This window comes from Ochotona curzoniae, unplaced genomic scaffold (genome assembly GCF_017591425.1).
Source record: "Ochotona curzoniae isolate NIBS_2020 unplaced genomic scaffold, NIBS_Ocur_1.0 contig_3432, whole genome shotgun sequence".
Taxonomy (NCBI): Eukaryota; Metazoa; Chordata; class Mammalia; order Lagomorpha; family Ochotonidae; genus Ochotona; species Ochotona curzoniae.
Genome location: NW_024465859.1, coordinates 10,576,924 through 10,601,929, shown reverse-complemented (window position 1 = coordinate 10,601,929; position 25,006 = coordinate 10,576,924). Strand labels below are relative to the sequence as shown.

At 36.6% G+C, this 25,006-nt stretch overlaps 1 protein-coding gene across 1 annotated transcript in view; it reads left to right on the top strand.

Moving 5' to 3' along the window:
* CCDC73 (coiled-coil domain containing 73) overlaps positions 1–24,944 on the top strand; it is a 117,029-nt gene extending 92,085 nt beyond the window's left edge. The window contains exons 13-18 of the mRNA XM_040980055.1: positions 2,378–2,488; positions 5,646–5,780; positions 15,107–15,287; positions 16,924–18,384; positions 20,012–20,145; positions 24,588–24,944. Of these exons, the coding sequence (XP_040835989.1) occupies positions 2,378–2,488; positions 5,646–5,780; positions 15,107–15,287; positions 16,924–18,384; positions 20,012–20,145; positions 24,588–24,806 (2,241 nt within the window). The 3' untranslated portion in view covers positions 24,807–24,944. The remainder of the gene's footprint in view (positions 1–2,377; positions 2,489–5,645; positions 5,781–15,106; positions 15,288–16,923; positions 18,385–20,011; positions 20,146–24,587) is intronic.
* Positions 24,945–25,006: the final 62 nt, after the last annotated feature.

The window sequence follows — 25,006 nt, the reverse complement described above, 5'->3', positions numbered from 1 at the left end:
ACTGGCCATTAATGAAAATGGCCAGGGTTGCAGGTCAGGGTTTGGTTTGGTTTTGGTTTGAGAAATGGTTAGCCTATTCCGGTATACTACCTGGAATGCTTTATAGAAGACACACAATGATGAGACCTCCAAGACCAGATTCCTCAGTTAGGGGACAGCTAGCCTAAGTTCCAGAAAGGATATTAATGAAGGATTTTTTTCTGGGGAAACTAGTGTTTCCACCAGACAGTGTTGTAGCTACTTCAATTAAACCTATACAATAAAATTACTTCAGCTAAATAGTGAAATCCATCATTTGAAGAAACTTCTCAGCTATTTAAAAGCTCATTCTTAAATATTCACATTTGGTAAGGATTACTGGACATTTGAAGAAACCCTCATATGAAAAAAGGAATAATTAAATTTTAAAAATTTAGCAGAAATATGTGTACTAATCTAACAATAAAAAGTTGGGAATAAAGAAATACTCAGAATAAAAGGAAAGCCTTAAGTAAGTTAGCAAACGTAAAAATTACATCATAAAGAATTCCTCAGTCTCGTAGCAATGAAACCAACAGTGTCTCAGAACTATCGAAAGCTCTTAAGCAATTCCCTTGGACATTCTTCTCCGTGTAGGGAATCCTAGGCTGACATCAAGTGGCCATCCTTCATACCAGGTACTGATTTGGTTTGGTGGCTGGGAGCAGTCCCCTGCCCCCCGCCCCTCACTTCCTCACATACAGCAGGGGAACAAACTGGAAGCATTTGTCTCTCCCACTTTATCCCATGTCTCCACCCTGCCTGCCCTAATCAGTGGCCCACATGAATATACATATTTTTTAACTATATAAACAACATCAAAACTAAAACAATTTTTAAAAATTATAATGAAAAGGTTAGGTTATTGATGTTGATATGATATTCTAGAAAGTAGAGTGGAAAAACAAGATGGGAAAGAGGAAGAAAGAAAATTAGGAAATAAGTCCCAGGAGTGTGTAGTTCTCAGAGTATACAGAAAAAAAATTTGTAGGGAGAAGCATAGATGATAAAATTGATGCAAACATGTTACTCAGGTTGAAGTAAAGTGGATATTTTTTATTGTGTTGTTTTATTAATTTTGGAAGTGAATTTATTAATATATAAGTTTAGCATATAGCTAATTATTTAGAAACTTCTGTGTTATAAGCAAGAATAAGTTAAGGAAATTTGGCCTTTGCTAGTATTAATAATATCCTGAAATAGAAGGAGTGAAAATAGGAATTCATTTTGGGTACTCTGAGAGTGATAGCAGCTTGTGAGATAGAGGAGCATCTTCATGTCAGAACTGTAATGTGCTTTTTATTGGGTGAACTGCCATAACCTTGTAGACTAATACATCAAATGTAGTTGAGATGGAATGTCTTATATGGGATACTTCTGCAGCCTTTAATGTGAGATGGCTGAGTATGGTTATATACGAAGAAAACAAGGCATGCTATGGTTTTAGAAAGGTAGGTTACACATATCATGTGATATGATCTCATCAGTATTTTAAAATATATATATTTGATATACTTGTATGCCTTCCAGACACTTTCTGGAAGGATACACAGAAGCTGTTGAAGTGATTACTTCTGGATATAACTTTCCTGGTCATTTTCTTTTGTGTGGCCTGACATTTTTATCATGAGTGTACATAGTCTTAATAAAGATGAACTAAAGAACTTGAGTATTTCAGGTGTATTAGATATGTAGGTAAGCATTTACACTGCTTGCATTTACAGAAGTTTACTTGGGTCGTCAGAAGACATTGAAGAAACAGCAACACTAATGACACTGAATTAATACCTTTAAAATCCTCGTCTTAGAAAAGACTTGGTACTATTTTTACTTTTTAAAAGTTTTTGTAGGAGGTAGTGTGAAACTTCTCCAACATCAACTTGAAGAAGTAATTGTTAATATGATAAATATTTAACTTATGCTAAAATGTGAATTTGGAGTTAAAATAGTTTTTATTGGTTTCTAGCCGGTTCTGAAATACATGGTCTGAAAAAGTACTGTGTGGTAGTTAAAATTTTTAGTAGTATTGGGCTGGATTGTGCTACATTTCATACTTTTCAGTCCTGTATTTTATATTACTTTTTCAGTACATTAAAACTTACGCAGTGAAACTGAATAATGGCAATGTTTTTATACCCTTTTATAGCCATTTCTTTATCATAACCTCCCCCTATTTCCTGTAAGCTAAACTATAAGCACCTTTATGTTAATTTATGAAAATTATTGTTGAGATAGCACATTACCACTGATCTGTATGGCACTTTCAGCATGTTTAAAGCAAAGGTCCAAGCAACATAAAACACATCAAAATTCATTAATGTGGTATTGATTATTTTTTGGATAATTAATTTTATTGCAGACCCTTGAAAGAGATAATGAGCTGCAAAGGGAGAAGATAAAAGAAAATGAAGAAAAGTTCCTTAATCTTCAAAATGAGCACGAGAAAGCACTAGGAACTTGGAAGAGACATGTAGGTTGATTAAATAATAAAATATTAGAATATTTTTAAGTAATGGTGTACATTTAAATGACTATTAAATGCTAAGAAATTATTATATAAGTAATATACAAAGAAAATCAGGCATATTTTTCTTACATTCATATTTCCAAAAAGTAAATGCTTTTTAACAGCTAACTTTAATAAAATTCTCTGCAGAGTTTTCATGCATGAAGGACCACATATAAGTGTGTATGAGAAAATATATGCTAAATAACCCTCCATAAGTAATTAAGAAAAATTAATTTACCATTTCATACAACCTCTGCAAAGTATTTTAGCAAATGATTAAATAATTATGTTTCCTATTATTAGCTCATCTATTTATTTTTTCAGTTTTGTTAAAATGTATTAGTGCCAGATCTAGAGCATGTATCCAGAAGTTAAGTTCTGTTAAAGTAATATTTATCATGAAAGTTTTATGTGTTATCAGTATGGCTATTTATGTGTATTTTTTACATTGAATTTACTTTCCATTAAGTAGATAATAAAAATAATATAAAGCGATGTAACCATTGAGTTGTGAAATGTAAAGATTCACTTTCAAGATTGATAGGTCCCAAAACTGATCATTCAATTTTAATATCAGTTTTAATTGCTTTTTTGTTCTAAAAGAATTACAGAGTAGAAAGTTAGTATTTGAGTTTCTGAGTTCTGTTATACTACCTTTCGCATGTTGTTATATATTACATAATATTTACACAAATACCAGTTTGATGCCATTTTCTGTAGATGATTTTTATTTAAACATTATATGAAGAACACATTCACTTGTAACTACATTTTCTGAATTTACAGTTTGAAGCATTGAAGTAAGTCTTCACTGATGATCTTGAAATGTTTAACTCAAATATAAGATTGTGCTTTGTTGTATCAGAATGCTAAACATTTTTATTGTGTGTTCTATAATGTAAGGCTATCATTAAACAATAAGCATGTTAATCTTCATTTTAACTTCAGTTAACCTAACCTTCCTTCTCAATGGAATTGGTCCTGTGGGAGTAAGGAAAACATTAAAGTTAAAAGTAATATAAAATTAAATATACCAAGTGTGCTACACATACATAAGAGATTCAGTGAGCTAAGAGTTAAACATTCATTTTCTCTGGTTATATTACAACCATGCTCCTCTCCTAATAAAGATTTCACTAGTGGTAAGAATCTTCATGTAAAATAAAATTTTATACTGAAAAAAAAAAGGATATTCAGGAATTATTTAAGGAAGCAGGGGTCACAAAAGAAACTCAATCTACAATATACATTGAGTGAATACTATACAGTAGGCAGTATTGGAGGCACTGGACTTTTGTAGATGCCTAAAATACAATACCAAAGAGTACACAGCTCTGAAAAGACAGATTACTATAGAATGAACCTTAACAAATATGTAGCTGTAAAAAATACAGCAAAGAATTTAAACAATGAAATAAATCACATCCTATAGGTAAGCTTAAAAAGTTTTAGAAAAAGATTGACACTAGTATTTTACCTTAAAAGATAAATAGGAATTCACTAGATGCGAGATACTCATTCCCAAACCTTCCCATTCCATCCTGTGGCATTCCTTAAGAATTGGGGAAAAATCAGGAAGACATGGCACTGTATTTCCAATATAATGACTAGTCTGCTCAGTTAATAGCAGGGTGTGTTTTCATGACACTTGAAAATAAGTTATCTTTAAAAAGGTCTTTTACTGACAGAACTGAATTTTCTAAGAAGTGTATATACTGACAATTTAAAAGCAGCTAAGTGACATGGGCATGTCTGTGCTTTAAAAAAATAACTTGTTACAGTATGAAGAATATATTTATAGAAAGAGATCAGTAAAGAACATTATAATGATTCTGCCATGAGCATATAAGGATGTGAATTAGAGGCAGAGTCAAGAGAACAGAGAAGAGGGATACATGCAGGAAGCATTTTAGAAGAATTGGCAAGATTATTCACATTCTGTGTGTGATGGACATTGAGAGGACAGTCTCGGTGTGCAGCATGCAAAGGTCCATCATAAAAGTCAAATATGTCCCTGAGATGAGCATTGTTTCTAGATTGATGATGTATTGGTTGACATAAGGAATAAAGGAGAAAAAAATAATTATTCATAAAAACGGCTCATGTTTTTTTGAGCAGCAGATTTACAGAGAGAGAAGGAAAGAGAAAGAGGGAGTGATCTTCCATTTATTGCTTTGCTTCCCAAGTGGCCACCACAGCCAGAGCTGAGCTGATCTAAAGCCAGGAGCCAGGAACTACTTCTGGGTCTCCAATTGGGTACAGGAACCCAAGGACCTGAGCAATCCTCAGCTGCTTTCCAGGCCATAGTCAGAGAGCTGGATTGAAAGTAGAACCACTGAGATTTGAACCAGTACTCATAAGGGATGCCAGCACTGTATCTTTCCAAGGAAAATTTTGCTGTAAAAGAATAATGGGTTTAATTGAAAACCATTGAATTTGTTATGCAAGCAAAGAGGCCTGGCTTGAAATGTACATCATGCATTTGGAAATGGGAGCCTAACCTTAAGAGAAAGGCTGGGAGAAGTAACATTTAAGAAGATTTATTAGCGTAAAGGTGAAAAACGAAGTTGTACGTGAAATAAAGTCACTTAGAGAGTGATGGAGGAATTGAAGAGAATATGGACTAAAGAAAAAGAATTTTAGGGAATGCCAGCATTTGGTGAATGTGTGTTGAGGCAGGAAGGGAAGAAGTGGGGGGAGCTGATAAGAGAAGAATGGAAGCCAAGAGAGGAGGATGTTTGAAGAACACAGTAATATATAACCAGTGTGAGCAAGCTGAGAGCATGAGCAGAACATACTTGTGGGCTGAGAAGATGCTGATTCAGTGTGTGAGAAATTGAGAACAGGCACAAGGGGAGACGATTGCTGAAGCTAGGACAAAGGGAAATAGATGACAAAGAATGCATGGAGAAGCAAAGGGAAAAACCATGTGACTATAACTGCTGGCACCTATAAAGAATAATACACATAGTTGTAGGATTTGTGGAAGGCGTTTCAAAAATTATGGCTCTTAATAATTTGTGGGGTTTTTTTAAAATAATTAAACAAAACATATGTTAATAAAGTACTTTCAGGCAAGACATACACACTTGCTCATTTTTATTAAATGTTATAATAGATTGAAGATCTTAATGAAGAAATTAATGAGGTTAAAAATGAATTATCATCACTTAAGGAAACTCACATCAAATTACGAGAATATCACAACAAGTGTTGCAATCAGAAAAAGTTTGAAGAACACAAGAAGTTTCGGGTAAGATTCAAGCATATGGGGGGAGGATATAAAATGACGTAGTAATTAGAACCATAGTTGATGATTTTCTACGTTTCACATTTCCCACATTTTAAAAAATGAATAATAGCATGTGGTCTATCATACATTTTAGTTCATTTTCATAGGCAGTATGACAGGATCTAGGGATGTTTATCTGAAGATGGATTTCTTGTCATTCTAGCATAGAATTCGCTGAAAAAAACTGTTCTTTTTTTCCCTGGTCATGGTAATGTCTTTGAAAATCACTTGACCAGGTATATGCCAACTGTATTTTTGTAATATTTCTTAAATATTATACACACACACGTATGGTTAAGCAGTATTACACTATTAGTGTATATTTGTGAGAAATCTTAAAATATAGTCCTGGAGTTTTGTTGTTTTTGGAATTTGTTTTTGCCATGCCAGGTACTCCATTCAACAATATCATTTTTAGTTATTTCTCAGTTTTTAAAAAGATGTATATAAAATTTTTTTGAGGTTTTGTTGAGTCTATACAGTAATTTGCAAAGTATTGACATCTGAAGAGGATTAAGTCTCTTAATTCATGAACCTAGCTTAGCTTTCCATTTATTTGGATATATAAAAAAATCTGAGAAATATTTGATGTTCTTATTGTGCATCTTGATTTGGTGTTGAATCTATGCAGTAATTTATAAAGTATGGACATCTTAATGTTAGTCCATGAACATTGTATAGCTTTTCATTTTGTTCAATTGGATATGTAAAAATAGATCTCTGAAATTGTAAACATTTTCAAATTAATATTATAGTGATTTTTCTTTCTGAACTGTTTGGGCTTACTTTGTGTTTGATCATAATATCTGGGAATTGAAAACAGTTTTACTTTTTTCCTAAAACTTGGTATGGATTTTCTTAGTTAACTGTATTCACTAGGGCCCTGGAATACAATGTTGGATACAAGTTGTGAGATTGTGCATGCTCATCAGCTGGGGAGTGTGGGCAACACCCGCGTCTGGGTTATGAGACAGACAAGACAGACAACACACACAACACACAGAAGCTCATTCTTGTGAAGTGAAGGCCTTTATTCAAAGTCGAACTGCTCTTATATAGTCTGCTTGGCCCCTCCCAGGATTTTCCCAATGTTTAAGCAATACCTAAGCTCCCCTGAGGACGTGCAAAAAAGGGGAAGCAGGAAGGAGGGAAATTGCAGTCAAGCCAGGGGCTAAATGTATCAGGCCATGATTGCCCTTCCTGTTACACCTTGAGAACCAAGCTAAGCTGTGGAGTTAACCCCTGGGAGACCAGGGCCTACAGGGGAGTATTTACTTTTTCACCATTTCATGCTGTATTGGCTGCCAGCCCTTTTTAGAACTCTTTATTTGGCTGAGAACGTTTCCTTCTGTTCATGATTTGCTGAGTTTTTATCATAAATAATTTTAATCATGAATGGATCTAAAATTTTGTCAGATGCTTTTCTTGTTTTGGTTAAGTTGATCACATTGTATTTATTATGCTAATATCAGTGCATCAAACATCAAAGTAAGCTTGGATTCCTATAATGAATTTCAGTTTGTTGTGATGTGTGTTATCCCCTCCCCCTTTTGTTAAGATTTACTTATTTTTATTGGAAAGTCAGATTTACAGAGAGAAGGAGAGACAAAGACCAAGTGGTTGTGAAGGCCAGAGCTGAGCCGATCAGAAGCTGAAGTTTCTTCCTGGTCTTTCACACGGGTGCAGGATCCCAAGGCTTTGGGCCGCTCTGACTGCTTTCCCAGGCCACAAACAGGGAGCTGGATGGGAAGTGGGGCTGCTAGGATATGAACCAGAACCCATATGGCATCTCGGTGGTTGCAGGGTGAGGACTTTAGCCACTAGGCTATTGTTCCAGGAGCCCCTTTTTTTGTTTTTAATATTACTGAATTGGAATTGCTAATTATTCATTAAGGATTTCATCTATAGATTTTATTTGGGTTGTTTTTGTTCTGTTTTGGTCTGATTTCAGTGTCACCAGTAATACTAGTCTCATAAACTGAGTGCAATATATTCCTTCATCCTGAATTTAGAAGAGCTTGTATAGTACTGGTGTTAGTTCTTTATTAAATGTTTATTAATTATGAAAAGTTACCAGTAAGTCTATCTGTGATTTCTCTTTATGAGAAAGTTTTTAATAACACAGTTAGTATTTAAATTGTTAACAGAGCTGTTTAGATACTCAGTTTTTTATTTTTTGGGCATGCAGAAAAGGGTTAACATAGGAAGTCTGCAATTACTATCTTTTGTAAAGCTTACTTACAAGTAAACTTGATTCTTCCTGGTCTGCCCACTCAAGAGTTGAAAAGGGTTCTCATCATCCTGTAAGTGAGGAGAATGGCTTCCTTGTCCTAAAGTGTTAATACAAACAAAATAACTTTGTTCTAGCAATTTGGAGTTCAAAAACATGCTAGACAGAAAATATCTTCATGACTAGCCCACCTCCCCAAAATCTTGGCAGAGAGTCTATTATGAACTGTCTATAGAAACAGTTCACAGGATGTCAGAGTACTACATGATTAGCCTTTCTTGTGTGACTCCATCAGAATGCAACTTTTAGAAGCTTGTACCTGGTTTCCTCCTGACCATGGCAAGTGCCTTTCCATACCTCATTTTGCTGTAATAAATCTTCACAAAGTAAGATGTGGTCTTGGGAACTCCAAGCACAGCTTACATAATTTTAAAAACTTCTTTAAAACTTTGAGAGAAGTTGGGAGGCATAGGAAAAGAGAAATAGTGCTCCCTCATCCATTGGTTAGCTTTCGCAATACCTTCAATGTGTGAGCCTGGGCTGGGGCTGGAGCCAGGAATGTAATCTAGTCTCTCAAATAGGTGGCAGGAATGCAATTCCTTGAGCCTTTCCTTCTGCCTCTCAGTCTGCATTAGCTGGAAACTGCAGTTAGGAACCAGAGCCAGAAATAAAACCCAGTTACTCTGATGTGGACTGTTGGTATATGAATTGCTAAACTAAAATGCCCCTTACCAGTTTAGGTAATTTTTCATTCAATAAGCTTCATATAAATGGTCATATTTATTGCTTTAGGGTTTCTTATGATATTCCTTCCTTATCATATTCATCTATAGGATATGTATTAATGGCCCTCTTTTATTCTTAATATTTGTTAGTTCTTGTCTCTCTACCCTCCAAAGTATAGTTAGAGGTTTTTCAATTTTATTGATCATCTCAAGGAACTAGTTGTAGACTTCATGGTTTCCCTGTAATGTTTGCTCCTTTGCTATTTTATTCATCTTTACCATTAAAACTGTTACTTCCTTCATTCTACTTGCTTTGGTTTTAGTTTTTTTTTTTTTTCTTGGCTACTTAAATTTGAATCTTGTTTTGTAAGGGACCCCGAAGTGAGGACAACCTTATCGTCTACCGAGAAAGTGAGTCTCCCCAATGATCAGCAAAGACGAGGCTTGATGCAAAAGCATGAGGCTTTTTTCGGGTACCAGCGTGCTGGGTCTAGGGCCAGTTCCTCACGCAGGAGGGCAGACACACCAGCAGCGAGCCATTACACAGCATTCTTTTTATAGGCCAAAATCACACAGCATTTTAAAATCAGTTGCACAAAGGGTAAAGGCTAAAAACCATAAAATAAAACTAGGGGCTTTTTTCTGACCATTACATCGTAAGTCTGCTGTTTCTTTCAGTTCCTTGTCACAATTTTCCTTGAGTTTACTTTTCTCAGACTGAGTTTACTTTTTTCAGACCTTTGGAGCCTCCTCCAAGAAGTCAGGGACTTTCCGTCTCCTCACAATTTTACCTTGATTCCTCCTGAGTTACCTATCTCAGGGCCACTGTCGTACTTTCTATCCTGAATCCCAATTGACCTGAATCATTTACCAAGAGAAGTCCTATTCAACTATTCTCAGCAAGCGTGCTACAGAGGCAAAAAAAGCAAATTCAGTTCCCCTGTTCTAATTTTTCCTTTTCAGTTTTAAAAGATGTCTTCATCTGTTTGAAAGTGTTACAGATAGAAGTTGGAGGGGACAGGGAAAGGGAGAGCTCTTCTATCCACTGGTTCATCCCCTAGATGGTTGCAATGGCAATGGCTGTTCTAGACTGAAGCTAGGAGTCAGGAGCTTCATCTAGGTCTCCCGTGTGGGTGGCAGGGATCCATACTCTTGGACCATCTTGTATAGCTTTTCCCGAGCCATTAGCAGGGAGCTGGATTGGAAGTGGGACAGTCAGAATGTGAACTGATGCCAATATGGGATGACAGTATCACAGGTAGGGACTTTACACCACGATGGTAGCTCCAAGTTAGAATCTTAGAACATTGATGAATTTGCCTTTATTTTATGAGCATTCACAGCTGTAAGAATTCTTGCAAGCACTGCTTTAACTGCATTCCACAGATTGTGATGTTTTCATTTTCATTCAGTTAAATTATTTCAAGATTTCCCTTTTGAGATCTTCCATAAAGAATTCAGATTCCAAATAGAAAATTTCCAGATGCATTTCTAATGAAGTTTTAAGTATAATTTGGTTCAGAGAAAATTCTGATTAGACTTTCATCCTTTCAGATATATTGCCGTTTGTTTGTTGGCCAAGTATATCATATATCTTGGAGAATAGTTCCAGTGTCCTTTAGGAGCTTATGTATTCTGCTATTTGAGAAGTGTCTAAATGTCAGTAAGTCAGATTGGTTGAGCATATTCTTGTCTTCACTGTACTTTTTGTTTGCCTATTTGTACTTTCTGTCAGAGAATATTGGGAACTTTAATTGTAACTGTGAATTTGTTTTTCTCAGTTCTGTTGACTTTTTTCTTAATTTGTTTTTAAGCCCTGTTTTCAAGTATATAATGATTGTTATGGCACATTTATGATTTTTTTAAAAGATCTATTTATTTTTATTAGAAAGGTAGATTTATAGGTAGGAGAAACAGAAAGATCTTCCATCTGCTGCTTCACTCCCCAACTGGCTTCAAAAGCCAAAGCTGAGCTGATCTAAAGCCAGGAGCTACCTACAGGTCTTCCATGTGGATATAAAGCATCTTAGCTTTGGGCTGTCTTCAACAGGTTTCCCTGGCCACAAGCAGGGAGCTGGATGGAAAGTGGAATAGCCAGGACACGAATTGGCACTTATGTGGGATGCTGGTGTTTGATGTTAGAGAATTAGCGAATTGAACCATCATGCCAACCCCCACATTTATGATTTTATGACTTGCTGAAATAATTGACCTTTTTAATTGAATTAAGTATACATTTCTAAAGTCTTGGAATTGTTTATTCTGAGGTCTGTTTTTCATTTATTGTCTGAGCTATGGCCAAAGGGTCAAAACTAGCCCAATATTAGTTTATATAATTACCTTGATACATAACCATAAACACAGATGCGTGTACCCAACTCCAGTGAACTATACACAAAAAAGGATTAAAACTTTAACCTTTATCTTGTATATATTTTACCACAATAGCAATATGCATGAGTCCAGCTCCAGCCGAGTTCAGAACTCAAGAAGGGTTTGTGGAGTAGGTGTAAAGAGGAAAGAAATAGACCACTACAATTTCAGGATCATAATAGACAATGCAAGAAAGCTTTCCCCTATATTTATACAGAAGTAGTCACAAGCTCTGGCACAGACTTTTTACCGCATGGTCAAATGGGTGTTTCCAGGGATAATTCTGTTTGTTTCACCTTGAAGCTCTCAATAGAAGTTCTCAATTGACAGTGCATATCAATCAGTAACACATTTCTGCTACAATCCTCATTGTACAACTTAATCTTGAATCAATTAAGGGAGGAAATGCATCACAAGAAAGGGGGAACCCTTAAGATCATTGATGGTCATATTGGGGCAGCAGAGACAGAAACAGCATGAATTGTAAAAGGCCCTTTGGCAAGACTTATCAGCAACATCAACTTCCAGGTTCGCATTGATAGTGAAGACCAACTCAGCAGTAGCAGACAATGCTTAAATAGATTATAGAATTCTCAGCGGAGTTGTTCTGTGTCCATGCAAAGGGAGGTGGAACTACTTTTGAGATGGTTGTAGAGACATCCACAGGGCCTTGCGATGCAGTGGGAAAGTCTTTGTGGTCTTGCCTGCAATGGAACAATTCTCTTCACACCTTTGTGTCCTCCACACCCTCTGCACAGACCCCAGCAGCAATACAAACAATAGTACTCAAAAATAAAAATACTTCATTATCTTATTTAACATAAAAATATGAATATTCCCATTTGTAAAAGAGAATGCATACACACACACATACATACATACATGTACACACTTAAATAAATGCAATCACTACTCATGAAAGATAGTAGCTGTGTTAGTGTCAGAAGAAATAGACTTGAGGGCTTCAGGGGATGGCGATTTGGCCTAGGGTCAAGCCTCTCAATGGGATGACCACATGTTGTCCCTGTGTTAAAGAGCTTGAGTCCCAGCTCCACTCCTCACCCATTTCCTGCTAATCAACCTAGCCAGGTGTGGTTCCAATAATTGTGTTTATAACAATCGCATGAAGGATCTTGAATTGAAGTCCCAGCTTCTAGCTGTGGCAGGCCTAACTGTGGCCATTGTGGCAAGCTGCTGTACCGTGGAGAGTTTCATCAGCATTTTAGCCTTTATTCTCCTTTAGTCTCATCTTGTATATCTTCATTATCTATACCTGCCAGTGATTTTCAAGTTTTCATTTACAGGCCAAATTTCTCTTTTAGACTTCAGATTCTGCATCTAAATGTTCATTAGACATTTAGCTCATTATGTTCAAACTGAACTCATTTCCCTCCAAGCCTGTTTTCTAGCTGAATGAATGACATCAACCAATAATTGATGTTCATTCTGAGCATCAAACTTGTCTATTTTTTTCTCTTAACCTTCACATCGAACCATTGGCCAGTTCGTAAATAATTCATTAATTTCTTCTTGGCTCTTCCTGTTGCTTAGATCACCTGGGCTTCCTGTATTTTCTTCCTTTTATTCAGTATTTTTCAGACTTCAAGTTGTAAACTGTCAGTGGTTCATGCAGCTGTGTGTAGTGGTTTGTGACCAGCATTCATTTAAAAGAAAACAAAGTAGCAGCAAAAACATTAGTGTGTCACAGTAAGTATTACTTGATGAGTTAGAAACATTCCTCATTGCTGGTTTCACCAATTGATTTGTTCTTTTAAAAAGTTTTGTTTGTTTATTTGAAAGGCAGAGCCATAGAGAGAGCAAGAGATAGAGACAATTCTTCCAAATGGCTGTAACAGCTGTGTTTGTACCAGGCCAGAGTCAGGAGACTAGAGCTTCTTACAGGTTTTCCATGTAGAAGGACAGCTTGGGCTGTCCTCTTCTGCCTTGCCAGGTGCACTGCACAGGAGCTGGAGCAGAAGTGAAGCAAATGTGTTATGAGTTGGCATGTAAATGGGAAGCCAGTGTTGCAGGTGGAGGCTTAACTTGCTATGTCACAACACTGGTCACATTTTTTTTTTAATGATTTATTTACTTTCATTGGAAAGGCAGATTTACAAAGAGAAGGAGAAACAAAGATAGATTCTCTCTCTACCAGTTTGCTCCCCAGTGGCCACAATGGCTGGAGCTAAGCTGTTCTGAAGCCAGGAGTTTCCTCCAGGTCTCCCATGTGGGTTCAGGGTCCCAAGGCTTTGGACCATCCTTCACTGCTTTCCCAGGCCAAAGGCAGGGAGCCAGATTGGAAGTGGAGCAGCTGGGACACGAACTGGCACCCTCATGGGATCTCAGCACATGCAAAGTGAAGATTTAACCACTGAACAATCGTGCCGGGCCTCACAATTTGTTCTTTTACTATAACCAAAATGGTCTTTCTAATTATGTTGTAGAATTCATTTCTTATTTAAAACCCTTCAGTGTCTTCCTGATAGTGTTGCAGTCCGTCACATGCTTAGTGGCCTACACTCAACTTGCCTGAAGCTCGAGCTAAACTAAATCACTGAGTTCTGTGAATAGAGCATCTAGCATCTGACTTGCTCTCAAGCATCTGGATCTGCCATTGTTCCTCCTAAATGCCCTGTTCCCATCAAGGCCCCCTGTCTTATTTCAAGTCCATTGACCTCTCCCTCTGAGGAGCCTTTGCTCTGCTCCCTCAGGAGCATCCTGTGTTTTGTGCGTGCTCCCAGTAGCCTACATTTATCTCAGGTAATAGCATTTACTAGATTTTATAAAAGTTGCCTCTTAAATATTCTACTGTCTTCATCCCAGGCTTATAAATCTTTTGAGGAATAAGATTTCATTTTGTTCATCATTGTATCCCAAAGCCTAGTGCAGCATTTCATGTACATATGTAACCTAAATGTGGAGAGTGGGGAAGCACATTGAATTGATTGTTTTAAGATACATAAAAAATTCATTTCAAAGTTTACCTGCCATGTTTACTTTGCTTTTTATAGAGAGGGGGGATTATCCATTACATATAAGAATAGCAAAAGTTTATTGAAAATGTGTTATGAAGTAAAATATAGATTTCAAAGCTTTTGCCCCAGGATAAGTATCTTAATTCCATTTTTCCACTAGCTTTTTGAAGTTTACTTGTATAATATATGGTGTATAAGGTAATGTATGCATGTTGTAAGGATCTTCATTGAAGTTTAAGACTGTGTGAAACCTAAGTGATCTTGTTACGAAAAGGATTTTATTAGACTTAGTGAAAAAATTTCCATTTTCTTATAGAATTTTTTTCAGAAAATCTTTTTTTAAAAAGATTTATTTTTGCCAAGCTGATTAGGAGACAGGAGCTTCTTCTGGGTCTCCCAAATGGGTGCAAGGGCCCAAGAACTTGAGCCATTCTCTCTGCTTTCCCAAGCCATAACCAGGGAGCTGGGTGCGAGGTAGAGCAGACAGGACATCAACTGGTACCCATATTGGTTGTAGACTCCACAGATAGGGGTTTGGCCTATTATGCCATGGTCTTAGCCCTCAAATAGAAACATTTTTTAAAAGATCTACTTATTTGAAGGAGTTGCAGAGGGAGGTACAGACAGACAGACATCTTCCACAGGCTGGTTCATTACCCAGATTACTGCAGTAACCAACACTAGGCAAGGCCAAAGCCTGAAGCCAGGAGCTTCATCCAGGTCTCCCACTGTGTCACTGGTACTTAAATACTTGAATTATCTTCTATTGCTTTTCCCAGACTATTTGCATGTATCTGAATAGAAAGTGGATTAGATGGGACAGGAGCTGGTGTCCATATGGGATGATGAGGTTTTACCTGCTACAAGTAGAAATTGTTAATGCCTCAATTGAAAGGTGGATTCTGTTTTTATCAGACAAGTTGGTTCTGTTGTTTTATTCTTAAATTCATTTATATTAAAGGAATCTTTCCCATTTTACACTAGAATGTTCCACAAATAAATAATGAAAACTGTGAAATGTCAACTGAAAAATCAGAAAATGCCATCATAAAGAAAAATAATTCTGAGCAAGAAATAATGGAAGATAATACTGAGAGTCTGATTGGTGACAGAGAAAACAAGGAAGAGAAAGAATGCCTGCCTAGAGAAGAAACTAATGAAAAAGGTAACCTGAAAATCACATGGGTAACTTCTAGCTTGAGATTTTTTTTCCCCCACAAATAAAGACTGCCAAAACATTATGCTGGACCTTCTATGGAATTTAGGGGACTATCACAGTCTTTGGTTTGAGGCCATGGTATCATAGATGGAAAAATAGATGCCTTTTCATTTGTATACGAAGTTGCTTCAGAAAGGTCATAGAAAAGGAAATTTAAAAGTTTATTTTGGTACAAAAAAAAAAAAGGAAACATGAAAAACAAAAGGTCTTCAGTAAGTTCCTGGAAATTTGTATTTTGTAAAATTGCGTATTATGAAGAAATGCATATATTAGAAAAAATTTTACTTTCGTGGAATTTTAAATTCTAGTTTTAAAAAGTTTTATTGATTTCAATTTTATTTGAAAGAATTTTCCATTGGCTAGTTTACTCCCCAGATGCCTACAACACCTGGGGCTGAGCTCAGAATTCAGTCTGAGTCTCCCACCCAAATGGCAGGGAGCACAGTTCAGGATCCATTTGCTGCCTCCTAGGACCATATTCAGGAAGCTGAATCAGAAGATGGAAATACCAGGCTCCAACCAGGCACTCCACTATGGTCTGTGGGCATGCCAAGCAGTGTCTTAACTGCTGTGTCTTATACTGCTCTGAATTCCATTTCTCATGAGCCTTGTGAAGTACCTTTATGTGTCAACAAAGCAAGCAAGCATTCTTTAAGCTGCTCTGAAACAGTCAATATTTATAACCAGTGTTTTTGGGGGAAATTGCAAGGTTGCCTCTCTCTATCATCACTTCTTCCTTGACTTTTTCCGTTCTGGTTTCTGCCTTCACTGCTTTGCTGACCATGCTATCAGGGTCACCAGTAGCTTTCTGATGAGCAGGACCATGACATTTTTCATAATTCAAATCACCTTTCAGTAACCACTGAAGTAATTTACTAATTGTTCTATTTTGAAGAGTTGCTTAAACATGATACTGATTCAAAGTTTTCATACCTAGGCTGAGCAACCACTTGGTGGAGATGTTGTAGAGAGAATGATTGGTCTAGGAAAGCCTTCAAGACCTGAACTTTGTATTCTAAATTAGCTTAACCACACTGGAAATTTGAAGTCCGTGGTAGACCTAGGTTAATACAATCAGCATCTCTATTAATGGAAATATTCTGTACATTTTCCCAAAACTATCTTAGAGTTTAAACATATCACATGATAGTGGATAAAAAAGTGAGTTTCCAGTATTGAAGAAACTGGCAATTGCAGAACATTGCTGGACTGAGTAGTAATATGAGTTAGAGTGTAACCTGATAACAGAGCTAAGTTTTATCAACAATGTGTTGTTATGGAATTAATGTAACATTAGAAAAATTAAAGCATTTTGCAATATCTCAACTTATAAGCTTTTAAGCTAAAAATACTTTTGCTGATATGAAATAAAAAATCATATGGGTAGAGCCAAATATTTAGCACCTGGATATATGCTTATAATGATAAAAATAACTCAATATTTGGGTAAAATTTATGTTGCTATGCTCATGTAATTTATAACTATCCAACAAAATATGTAAGGCTAAATGTATAGTATAAATATGTTTTCTAAACAAGTTTTAGAGTGTAATAAAACTTCATTGTGTTCTCATCATGACAGATTTACAACTTTTTGAAAAAAAACTAAAGGAAATTGATACTGTGGTATCTCAGGATGAGACTCGAAGTGAAACCTTGCTAGGCAACACTCTCTGTGTAGATAAAGAAGTAATTATTCAAGAACAAACCTTGAATGTTACTGACTTAAAGTCAGTTGCTACAGAAGGAAAAGACAAGATGTGCTTGAAAAAAGACAGTGTTTGTACAGAAGATAAATCATCAAATAATCCATTTTTAGTGGTAGATACAGCAGTAGAAACAAAGAAACACCCAGAAGTAACTGATTTTTCCCATGCAGATATACACATGGAAGTTGAAAAAGGCCAAGCATTATTCAGCGGTATTGTAAATGAAATGTCTCACAATGTAAGTCATGGTAAAGATGTTTCTGAAAGTGAACCATCCAAGCAGCAGTTGAAATTGCCCCTGGGAACTCAAGAAAATGCTGCAAACAATGACATTACCAATAGTGGCCAGACCAAAGCGGATTTGGATTCATCTCTAGATGCAAAAGAGGATTCTGTTCAGTGTGAGAAATATGATTTACGGGATTCAAGTACTGTTATGTCAGATGATGAACAACAGAAAGGAAAACAAGTGCAACTGTTAAGTGAAAACAGTGAGTGTGGTGTGTTACCCTTTAAACAGCAAGTCTGTAATGACATCTCAGAGAGCCCTGGACTGCCTGTTACCTGTGATAGAGTAATCAGTCACCCTGTTTCATCAGCTGCTTTCCTGGATGATTTAAGAGTGCCTCTTCAGAACCCAGACAAAAATACTCATATTATGCCTGTGCTAGTTAAACCAGATGCAAGCCCTGAGGAAAGAACTGTATGGAAAAATCTGAATGATATGAAAAATAATCAATTTCAGAATGGTTTGAAATATCTAGAAAGCAGTAATCTGACCGCTTCTGATCCACCAGTGAAGGCTGACAGTAGTCTGACTTCACAAACCAAAGGTGTAAAAGCTGTAGAAACACAGCTTTTGAATAAAGAAAATCAGATTGAAGTGAATCAGCTAGCTGAAACCCCAAAAGCTGACCTCCTTTTTGTAAATGTTAACGAAAGGCAGCATGCATTGTTAAATAACACAGAGAATACAGAGTCTTTAAATGACGTCATATCAGGGAAAATATACAGTGAAGGACAGCTGGAAGAATCACATTCATTTCACATAAAGAGTGCTGTAGATTTAGTAAACAGAAGTGGAAGGTCAGCCTTTGATCTTTCGACTTCAGATAAAAAACCCGAGAAAACTACAGTGTACATGAATTTTTTAGATCCCAGTCCTTGGTCAAAAGTAAATCAAATTGAAAGTCAAACAGGGAGTACATCAACTACTTGCGTTCCCTTTTTCCTGAAGGAGAGACCAATAGGCGCATCAGCATGCAAAAACATCCTGTCAGGGACTCTTCACAGAAATGTTGGTGTGGATGATAGCCAAAAGGATATAGAATCAGGTAAGAAAACAGGGGGTTTTAGTTCTTAAAAACTGTTAATTTTTTTAAAAAGTCTCCAGATTGTATTCAAAATGAAAATGTTTATTATACTAATGGTCTTTTACACAAATGTAAAGTAGTATATGTGTCTATACATAACTGTAAAAAATGGATTTATTTTTTACTTAAATCTTGGGCACAATAATGTGTATAATTACATTTTGGAAATGAAATGTTATCACTAGCAAAAACAGTAGTTCTGGGTCATGAATTTTAGCTAAGAAGCAACTGCTTGGTCTGATCTTTCATTTTTAGAACAAGTGAGTGAAGCAGTGACGGTTTCTACCGGTGTGCTTCCACTCTCGGCATCTCACACAGCCTTCCCCAGAATCTGTCCTGTGTTGTCACTTTCTTCCTGTCACTTTTTCACCCTTCTCCCTGATGTTTCCATTTTAGTTGTCCCTACATTTAGCACAAATCTAGCTCATTCTTCATTTGTGTTATAACCGTGTATCTTGTGTTGCAGATTGTCACCTTGGAAATCTCCAAGACCCTTAGTTATCATGCTCCTCTGTTAATACACTGAAATGTTAAATATTTTACAGAATAGAGGGTCTATTTTAAGAACTCTCACATGAGTGACATAATGTAGAAATTTTGCTTTAAAACTTACAAGCAGCAAAAAGAAAGTGAAATATCTATGACTTCTCAGAGATGGCTGTCAGAACAGAGACATGCATTGAGGCGCATATGCTTTACAACTAGTGTTTAAAAATACACATTTAAACTCATTACACAAAAAAGATAAAAGGTTTGTGTGGTCCTCAGATTTTAAAATGTCCTTTCAGAAAGGACATTTTGAAGCTTAAAGTATTTGAGAATTAAAAATAAATTTGTTTACCAGCACAATTTAGGGAAAAACAGAAAATAGTGAAATATTGTATGCCCTCACTTGCCAAGGTACAATTTTTAAGTAAAATATATTATTTTAGATTCCATTAATTTTTAGTTCATCAGGTGAAGTTTCAGGAGCTGGTCTATTTACCATTTTTTTAAAGCCCTTTAAAAGTAAATTTCGCTAATGTAAGTAAACCATTTAAGGGGAAGATGTCCAAAATTTTGCAGAAACTCGACTTGTAAAGTGCTTTTAACCTTTACAGTTGACATGTTCTGTAAATCATTTCTATCTATTTATTAAAGCCCAGTGAGTCCTTCCGCACAGCCCTTTGTTAGCCCCATCCCTGTGGCCAGTTTCTTCAAATACAGCTGGCAAATCTGACTTAGTTGTTGCAGCCCCATGCCCATTAGTCTGAATTGGTAAAATGTTCATTTTATGAACTAAGTGTGGACAGTGCAGTAACCAGGGAGATAAGGATAACATTTTAGATGATTTGTTTCCTAAGATACTTAATTTGCTTCTCTTAATTTAAAATTGCAGTAATTGATGAGTTTTAGAAAGCAGAGTAACAGAATTTTGTTTTTCCTAAATAAAAGGCTTGATATTAACAGCCAAGTCCAAGAGCTTATACTCAAAATGGGAATTGTGCTTCTTAAATACAAAAGCATATGATCAGACAGAAACAAATTCAGTTACTACAGTGAGTACGTAGGGAATACAATTCAGTTGTTGCCATTTCCTTTTTGTCAGATCCTCCCAGGAAGAACAGAGTGGCAGACACTTTGAATAACTGGAGTATCCAAGCAGATCCCAGGGGAGGGCCCCGTGAGGAGAGGAATGCAACTGCAGAGACTTTTTATGATTCCTCTTTTCCCACAGAACATGTAAGTCAATTAAAAATATTGCCGAGCAGACCTTCGTGAGTTAATTCTACAGATATGTGTAGAACTGTACGCATCTGGATGCTTTAAGACCTAACTGATCTCCAAAATAATATCAGGAGGGCAACGTGGCACCATTTTTCACAATTAAGGTTGATAGAAAACAGCAGGAAAAAGTCACAGTGTATAAATCATATGGATATAATCCAGCCTGTTTGGGAAGGAGAGTGTGAGACACCATGTTGTATGCTTCTATTTTGTACTCACGTAATATAGAAATAATGGCATTTGAACGTTCAAGCTTTCCCCAAGTTAACAAAGCTGCTGCTTAGATACGCGGTTTTTAATGATGCTTTTAATGATTTTGGGAACTGAAATAAAATAAATGTTTCATTTCCATTAGAGTACAGTGGTGTGAAAGGATCAAATACCTACAAAATGATGTAAGTATGATACATAATAAATAGCTTGCACAGCTTTGAGGAGTGTAATTAGCAACTACAGCAGACAGGTACTTTGGCTAATTACCTGTACATCTGAATATGCAAAATGTAGCAAAAAAGAATTCAGAGTCTGCAGATCATTGTACCAAAACATTGCAACTGCTAAAGGTCGCCTAAAAAGATTTAAAAGAACACTTGTAACAAGTACTGACATTCTGTTGTTTTAAATTTTAGAGCTCCCCAAAATTAAAATTATACTACACATCCGTAACAAGTAACAGCTTTATTCATCACATTTTTAAATTTTTAAATTAGGGAAACCTCTACTAGCACCTCTCCCTTCCAGAAAATTGAAACAAAAATCTAGATTCTTCACTTTCCTAAGAGTAGCAGTATAGTTTCAACTTGGTGTACACAAATGTGTATCTTGAAAATATAGTGACTAAAGAGCAGTAAATTTGGCATTGGAAAACTAAGTTCTGACCTTGACCATTGGATAAGTCACAGGATCAAAGCAAAAAGGAAGCTTGAGAGCACCACAGCTAGACACCCATTTGTAGTTAGGTTGAATGCTTACATGTGTAACAGCATGATGGACAATTCCTCCCTCCCATTTTTATAATTGATACGGAAGTCCTTTGTATCTAATTCCTAGTGTGCTTCCTGCAATTAGTGTTCTTCAGAATTTACATTTATAGAATTTTTTTTTCACAGAAGCCTTTCCAAATCTTATAAGTCAAATAATTTTTCAGCAACGATGTATATGTGCAACTATTTTACAAGGTCATTAAGACGCAATCTGCAGTGGACTTAGACCACGTCTTGATCCTTAGTCAAAAGTTATGTTAATTAAAATAGAATGTGTCTTCTCAAAATGACTCACACAAGCTGTTTACTGGATGAAACCCTTGCTGGTTTCTTCAGCAGCTCCTTCACCATGCCGGTGAAGGTGCCTATGCCCCTGGCTCGCTCAACCTGTGCCGTTGCGTGCTGTGAGAGACCAGTACAAACGAGGGATCCAGGCATGTTGCTACTCTACCTGTCCTGGTGAGAGGGAATCTGGAGAACACACATCAGTTGCTGGGTGTCTTGTGGCTTTTTTTTTAAAAAAACACATTTCCTAAGTGTTCATTACCTCTGCCTAGCACTGTGCTGTACTTAGTGAACTTTTTAAAGTTACAGCTTAATTACCAGCTGTATACTGAGACAAATTCTAAAGTAGAGCTCTAAGTAAAACTTTATGAGCCAAGCAACATCCTTTCCTTCACATATTGTTATGGCTGCGTTGATAGTGGAAATGATAGCTCTACCAACTGCCAAGTTTCACTTTCCATCTCTTCAGAAGTTTGCCAACACTTGTCCTAAATGAATTTTTTGAAGAATTACAACAAGGTAATTGTTAGGCAGTGGCAGTTTTATTAAACTCAGGGTGGGCATTAATTCTCAGCAACTTGAAAAAACCAAGAGCTTTTTGGTCTTATTCTGGGAGGAATCAGCACACCACTTACCTTACACACCATGGGCGAGGCTGAAAGAGACAGACACCAAGCTAAAGCAAATTTTAGGCCAAAAAGACCCGAGTTAAGTGTAAAGCCAAAGTAGAGAAATTTAGAGAATTGAAAGAGCAAATATGTGCGGCCACTGGCTATGGCAAACTTGCAAATAAGCTGCAGAAACCTTGAAGTTGACTAGGACAAGGTTTAAGTGCAAACTGAATTAATCTATACTGTTATCTTGTCTGCAGTCAGTGCTACGACCACCTAAGGGGAAACTAAGGCAGATATAATGCAAATGGTGTCCAAAAAGGGATGAGGAAATTGCTAATCTGTACTAAGATGCCAAATGCACCAAGCGTTTTGATGGCAAAGCAAAAACTGTGAAATCAGATGGTTAAATCACCCAAAAATTAGAGCCTGAGGCTTATATTGGACCTCTTTCTCCCTAGCTTGGTGTACCGCATGACTGCAGTTGGACTCTCCTATGACTTCATGAGCTAAATCGTGTATGATGGGATGCATGTGTGTGCATTTTCATGCAATCGCCTTTTACTCTGAAAGTATCTGGGAGCTAAACAGGAGGTGGGAAAAAATCATAGGCAATCATATGAGCATGAGTCCTAGACCAGAGGAAGGACAGGGGAAATTGGAAATTTGAAAATCCGTAAGAATCCTCAGAAAACAACTGTTAAATTCCCAACAATTAATCTCATTTTAAAAAGATTTATATTGGAAAATCAGATTTACAGAAAGGAAGATCTTTTGTGTACTGCAAGTGGTTGCTGAAGCTCCTGGCTCCTGGCTTTGGAATGGCTCAGCTCCAACAGTTGCAGACACTGGGGAGTGAACCAGCAGATGGAAGATCTTTCTCCCTGGCTTATTCTCTGTAAATCTGCCTTTCAAGTAAAAATAAATCTTTGGGGAAAAAGCCATTAAACCTAGAACAATGGCTAAGTCCTCACCTTGTAAGTGTCATGATCCCATATGGTTGCCAGTTCCCGTCTCAGCTGCTCTACTTCCTTATCCAGCTTCCTGCTTGTAGCCTGGGAAGGCAGATACAGGATGGCCCAAGGCCTGGGACCCCACACTTGGTGGGAAACTTGGGAGGCAGCTCCTGGCTGGTTCAGCTCTGGCTGTTATGGCCATTTGTAGTGTGAACCAGCAGATGGAAAATCTCTATAAAATCTGACCTTTCTGCCTTTCCAATCAAAATCAATCTTCAAGTGTAAATTAATTAATGTACAGAAACGTATGGCAAATTGAAAAAAAAATTCTGATGGGGAAGTCTTCAAAGATCTTCACAAAAATTTATGAACAAATGGTATTTACAGAACTTGTGATCATTTACTTAGAATCTGAATTGTCAACAACATACTAAGTTATGGTGGAGGTACTCTGGCTTCTAAGACCAATGCTGAAAATGCTTCCAACAGTGTGTGTGAACCAATAAACCAGGCCCAGATCCTAAGATGTATATACCAGGAAGGGACTGGAGGGCTCATTAAAAAATGTTTGTTTGTGGTTGCAGTCTTGGTGTAGTTCGTATCCTGTTTCATAGGCTTATGTCCATGTTATTTCCCTTACAAGAAACAACACCATTGTTATTTTAAGACAAGATCCATGGAAAGGAAAATTTGAAATGGGAGTCTGTCTGTAGACCATCAGGACTTTTCTTCATGAATCCGGTTTTCTTTTTAACAGTGATACAGTGAAAAGAAACATTCAATAGGGATTATTCACATACATCCTTAAGGGAGTTTTGACAATTGTTTATGAAAATTTCAATGACGTAAGAAGTGGGATCAGAGGAAAAGACAAATTTCTTTAAAATGGTCGAATAGGGTAAAAATACAAAAAGGAGCAAGTAACTTCAAAATATTGATAGTTTTCCTTGTATTAATAATTAATTATAATAATTAAATAATATATACTAATAATTAATAATTTTTATTTTCTTTACACTTTTCCGTATTTCCAGTATCTTATCTTAAAATGAAAATGTCACTCTTTTCAAAACATAGCATTCTAAGTAGGACCCAAGGCAGTACCCTGGAAACCTGCCAACTTCCAAATACCTCACTGCTCTTTCCTGTTTCTCAACAATGGTGCTCTTAAGTCTGAACGGAAATGTGAAGTAAAAGGCAGTTTTTACAGTTTACTTTTGTTAGAAATTTTAATTTTCCCCTAGCTTTGATAGCAGATACAAAACACAGACGTACATGGGTCAAGAAGACAAAACGATTTTATCTGTACTGTTTAAAATATTTTTAAAGTGCAAGTTCAAGACCTTCTAGAAAACATTTATGGTATCCCTGGCATATATTAAATTTTGAAGAGCTACGACCTAAGGCTACAAAGTCATACTGTACAGTGTCCTGGTGGCACAGCTAGTGAGGCAGCTGCAGCCTTCTCACATGTCCAAGATTGCAGAGGGTTAACAAGATGTTCTGTGAAATAAGGATTTTGTTACAATTTCAATTGCTAAAGAAACCTTGATCTTTCCTAGGTGAACACAAAACCTCTGAGTTCAACTCTGCTACAAAACCCTTTCCAGGCAACCAAGAGTAAGGATACCCTCCACTTCGCTGCTGCTTCTGCTGAAGATAAGTGGCAGAGTCTGGTAACACATCAAGTAAATGAAATTGAAAAGTTCCTACGTTTCGAAAGTGACAGTCAGACTAAAAAAAGAAAAGCAGCAGAGATGATAGAAAACACAACCAACTGAATGAAATAAGGCTGATGGTTTTCAGTGGCAAAACGATGTAACAGATACCGATGGAGCTTTTATTAATAAGATAGCTAAAGTTTTCCAGTTGACGGATGCAGCTTCAGCTTTTCCTGATGCGTTGATGTTACATATCTGCTCTGTAAATGTGTCCAAAGAGAGCACTCCTAAAGCTGCAGAGCTCACTGTTCATCATTCCT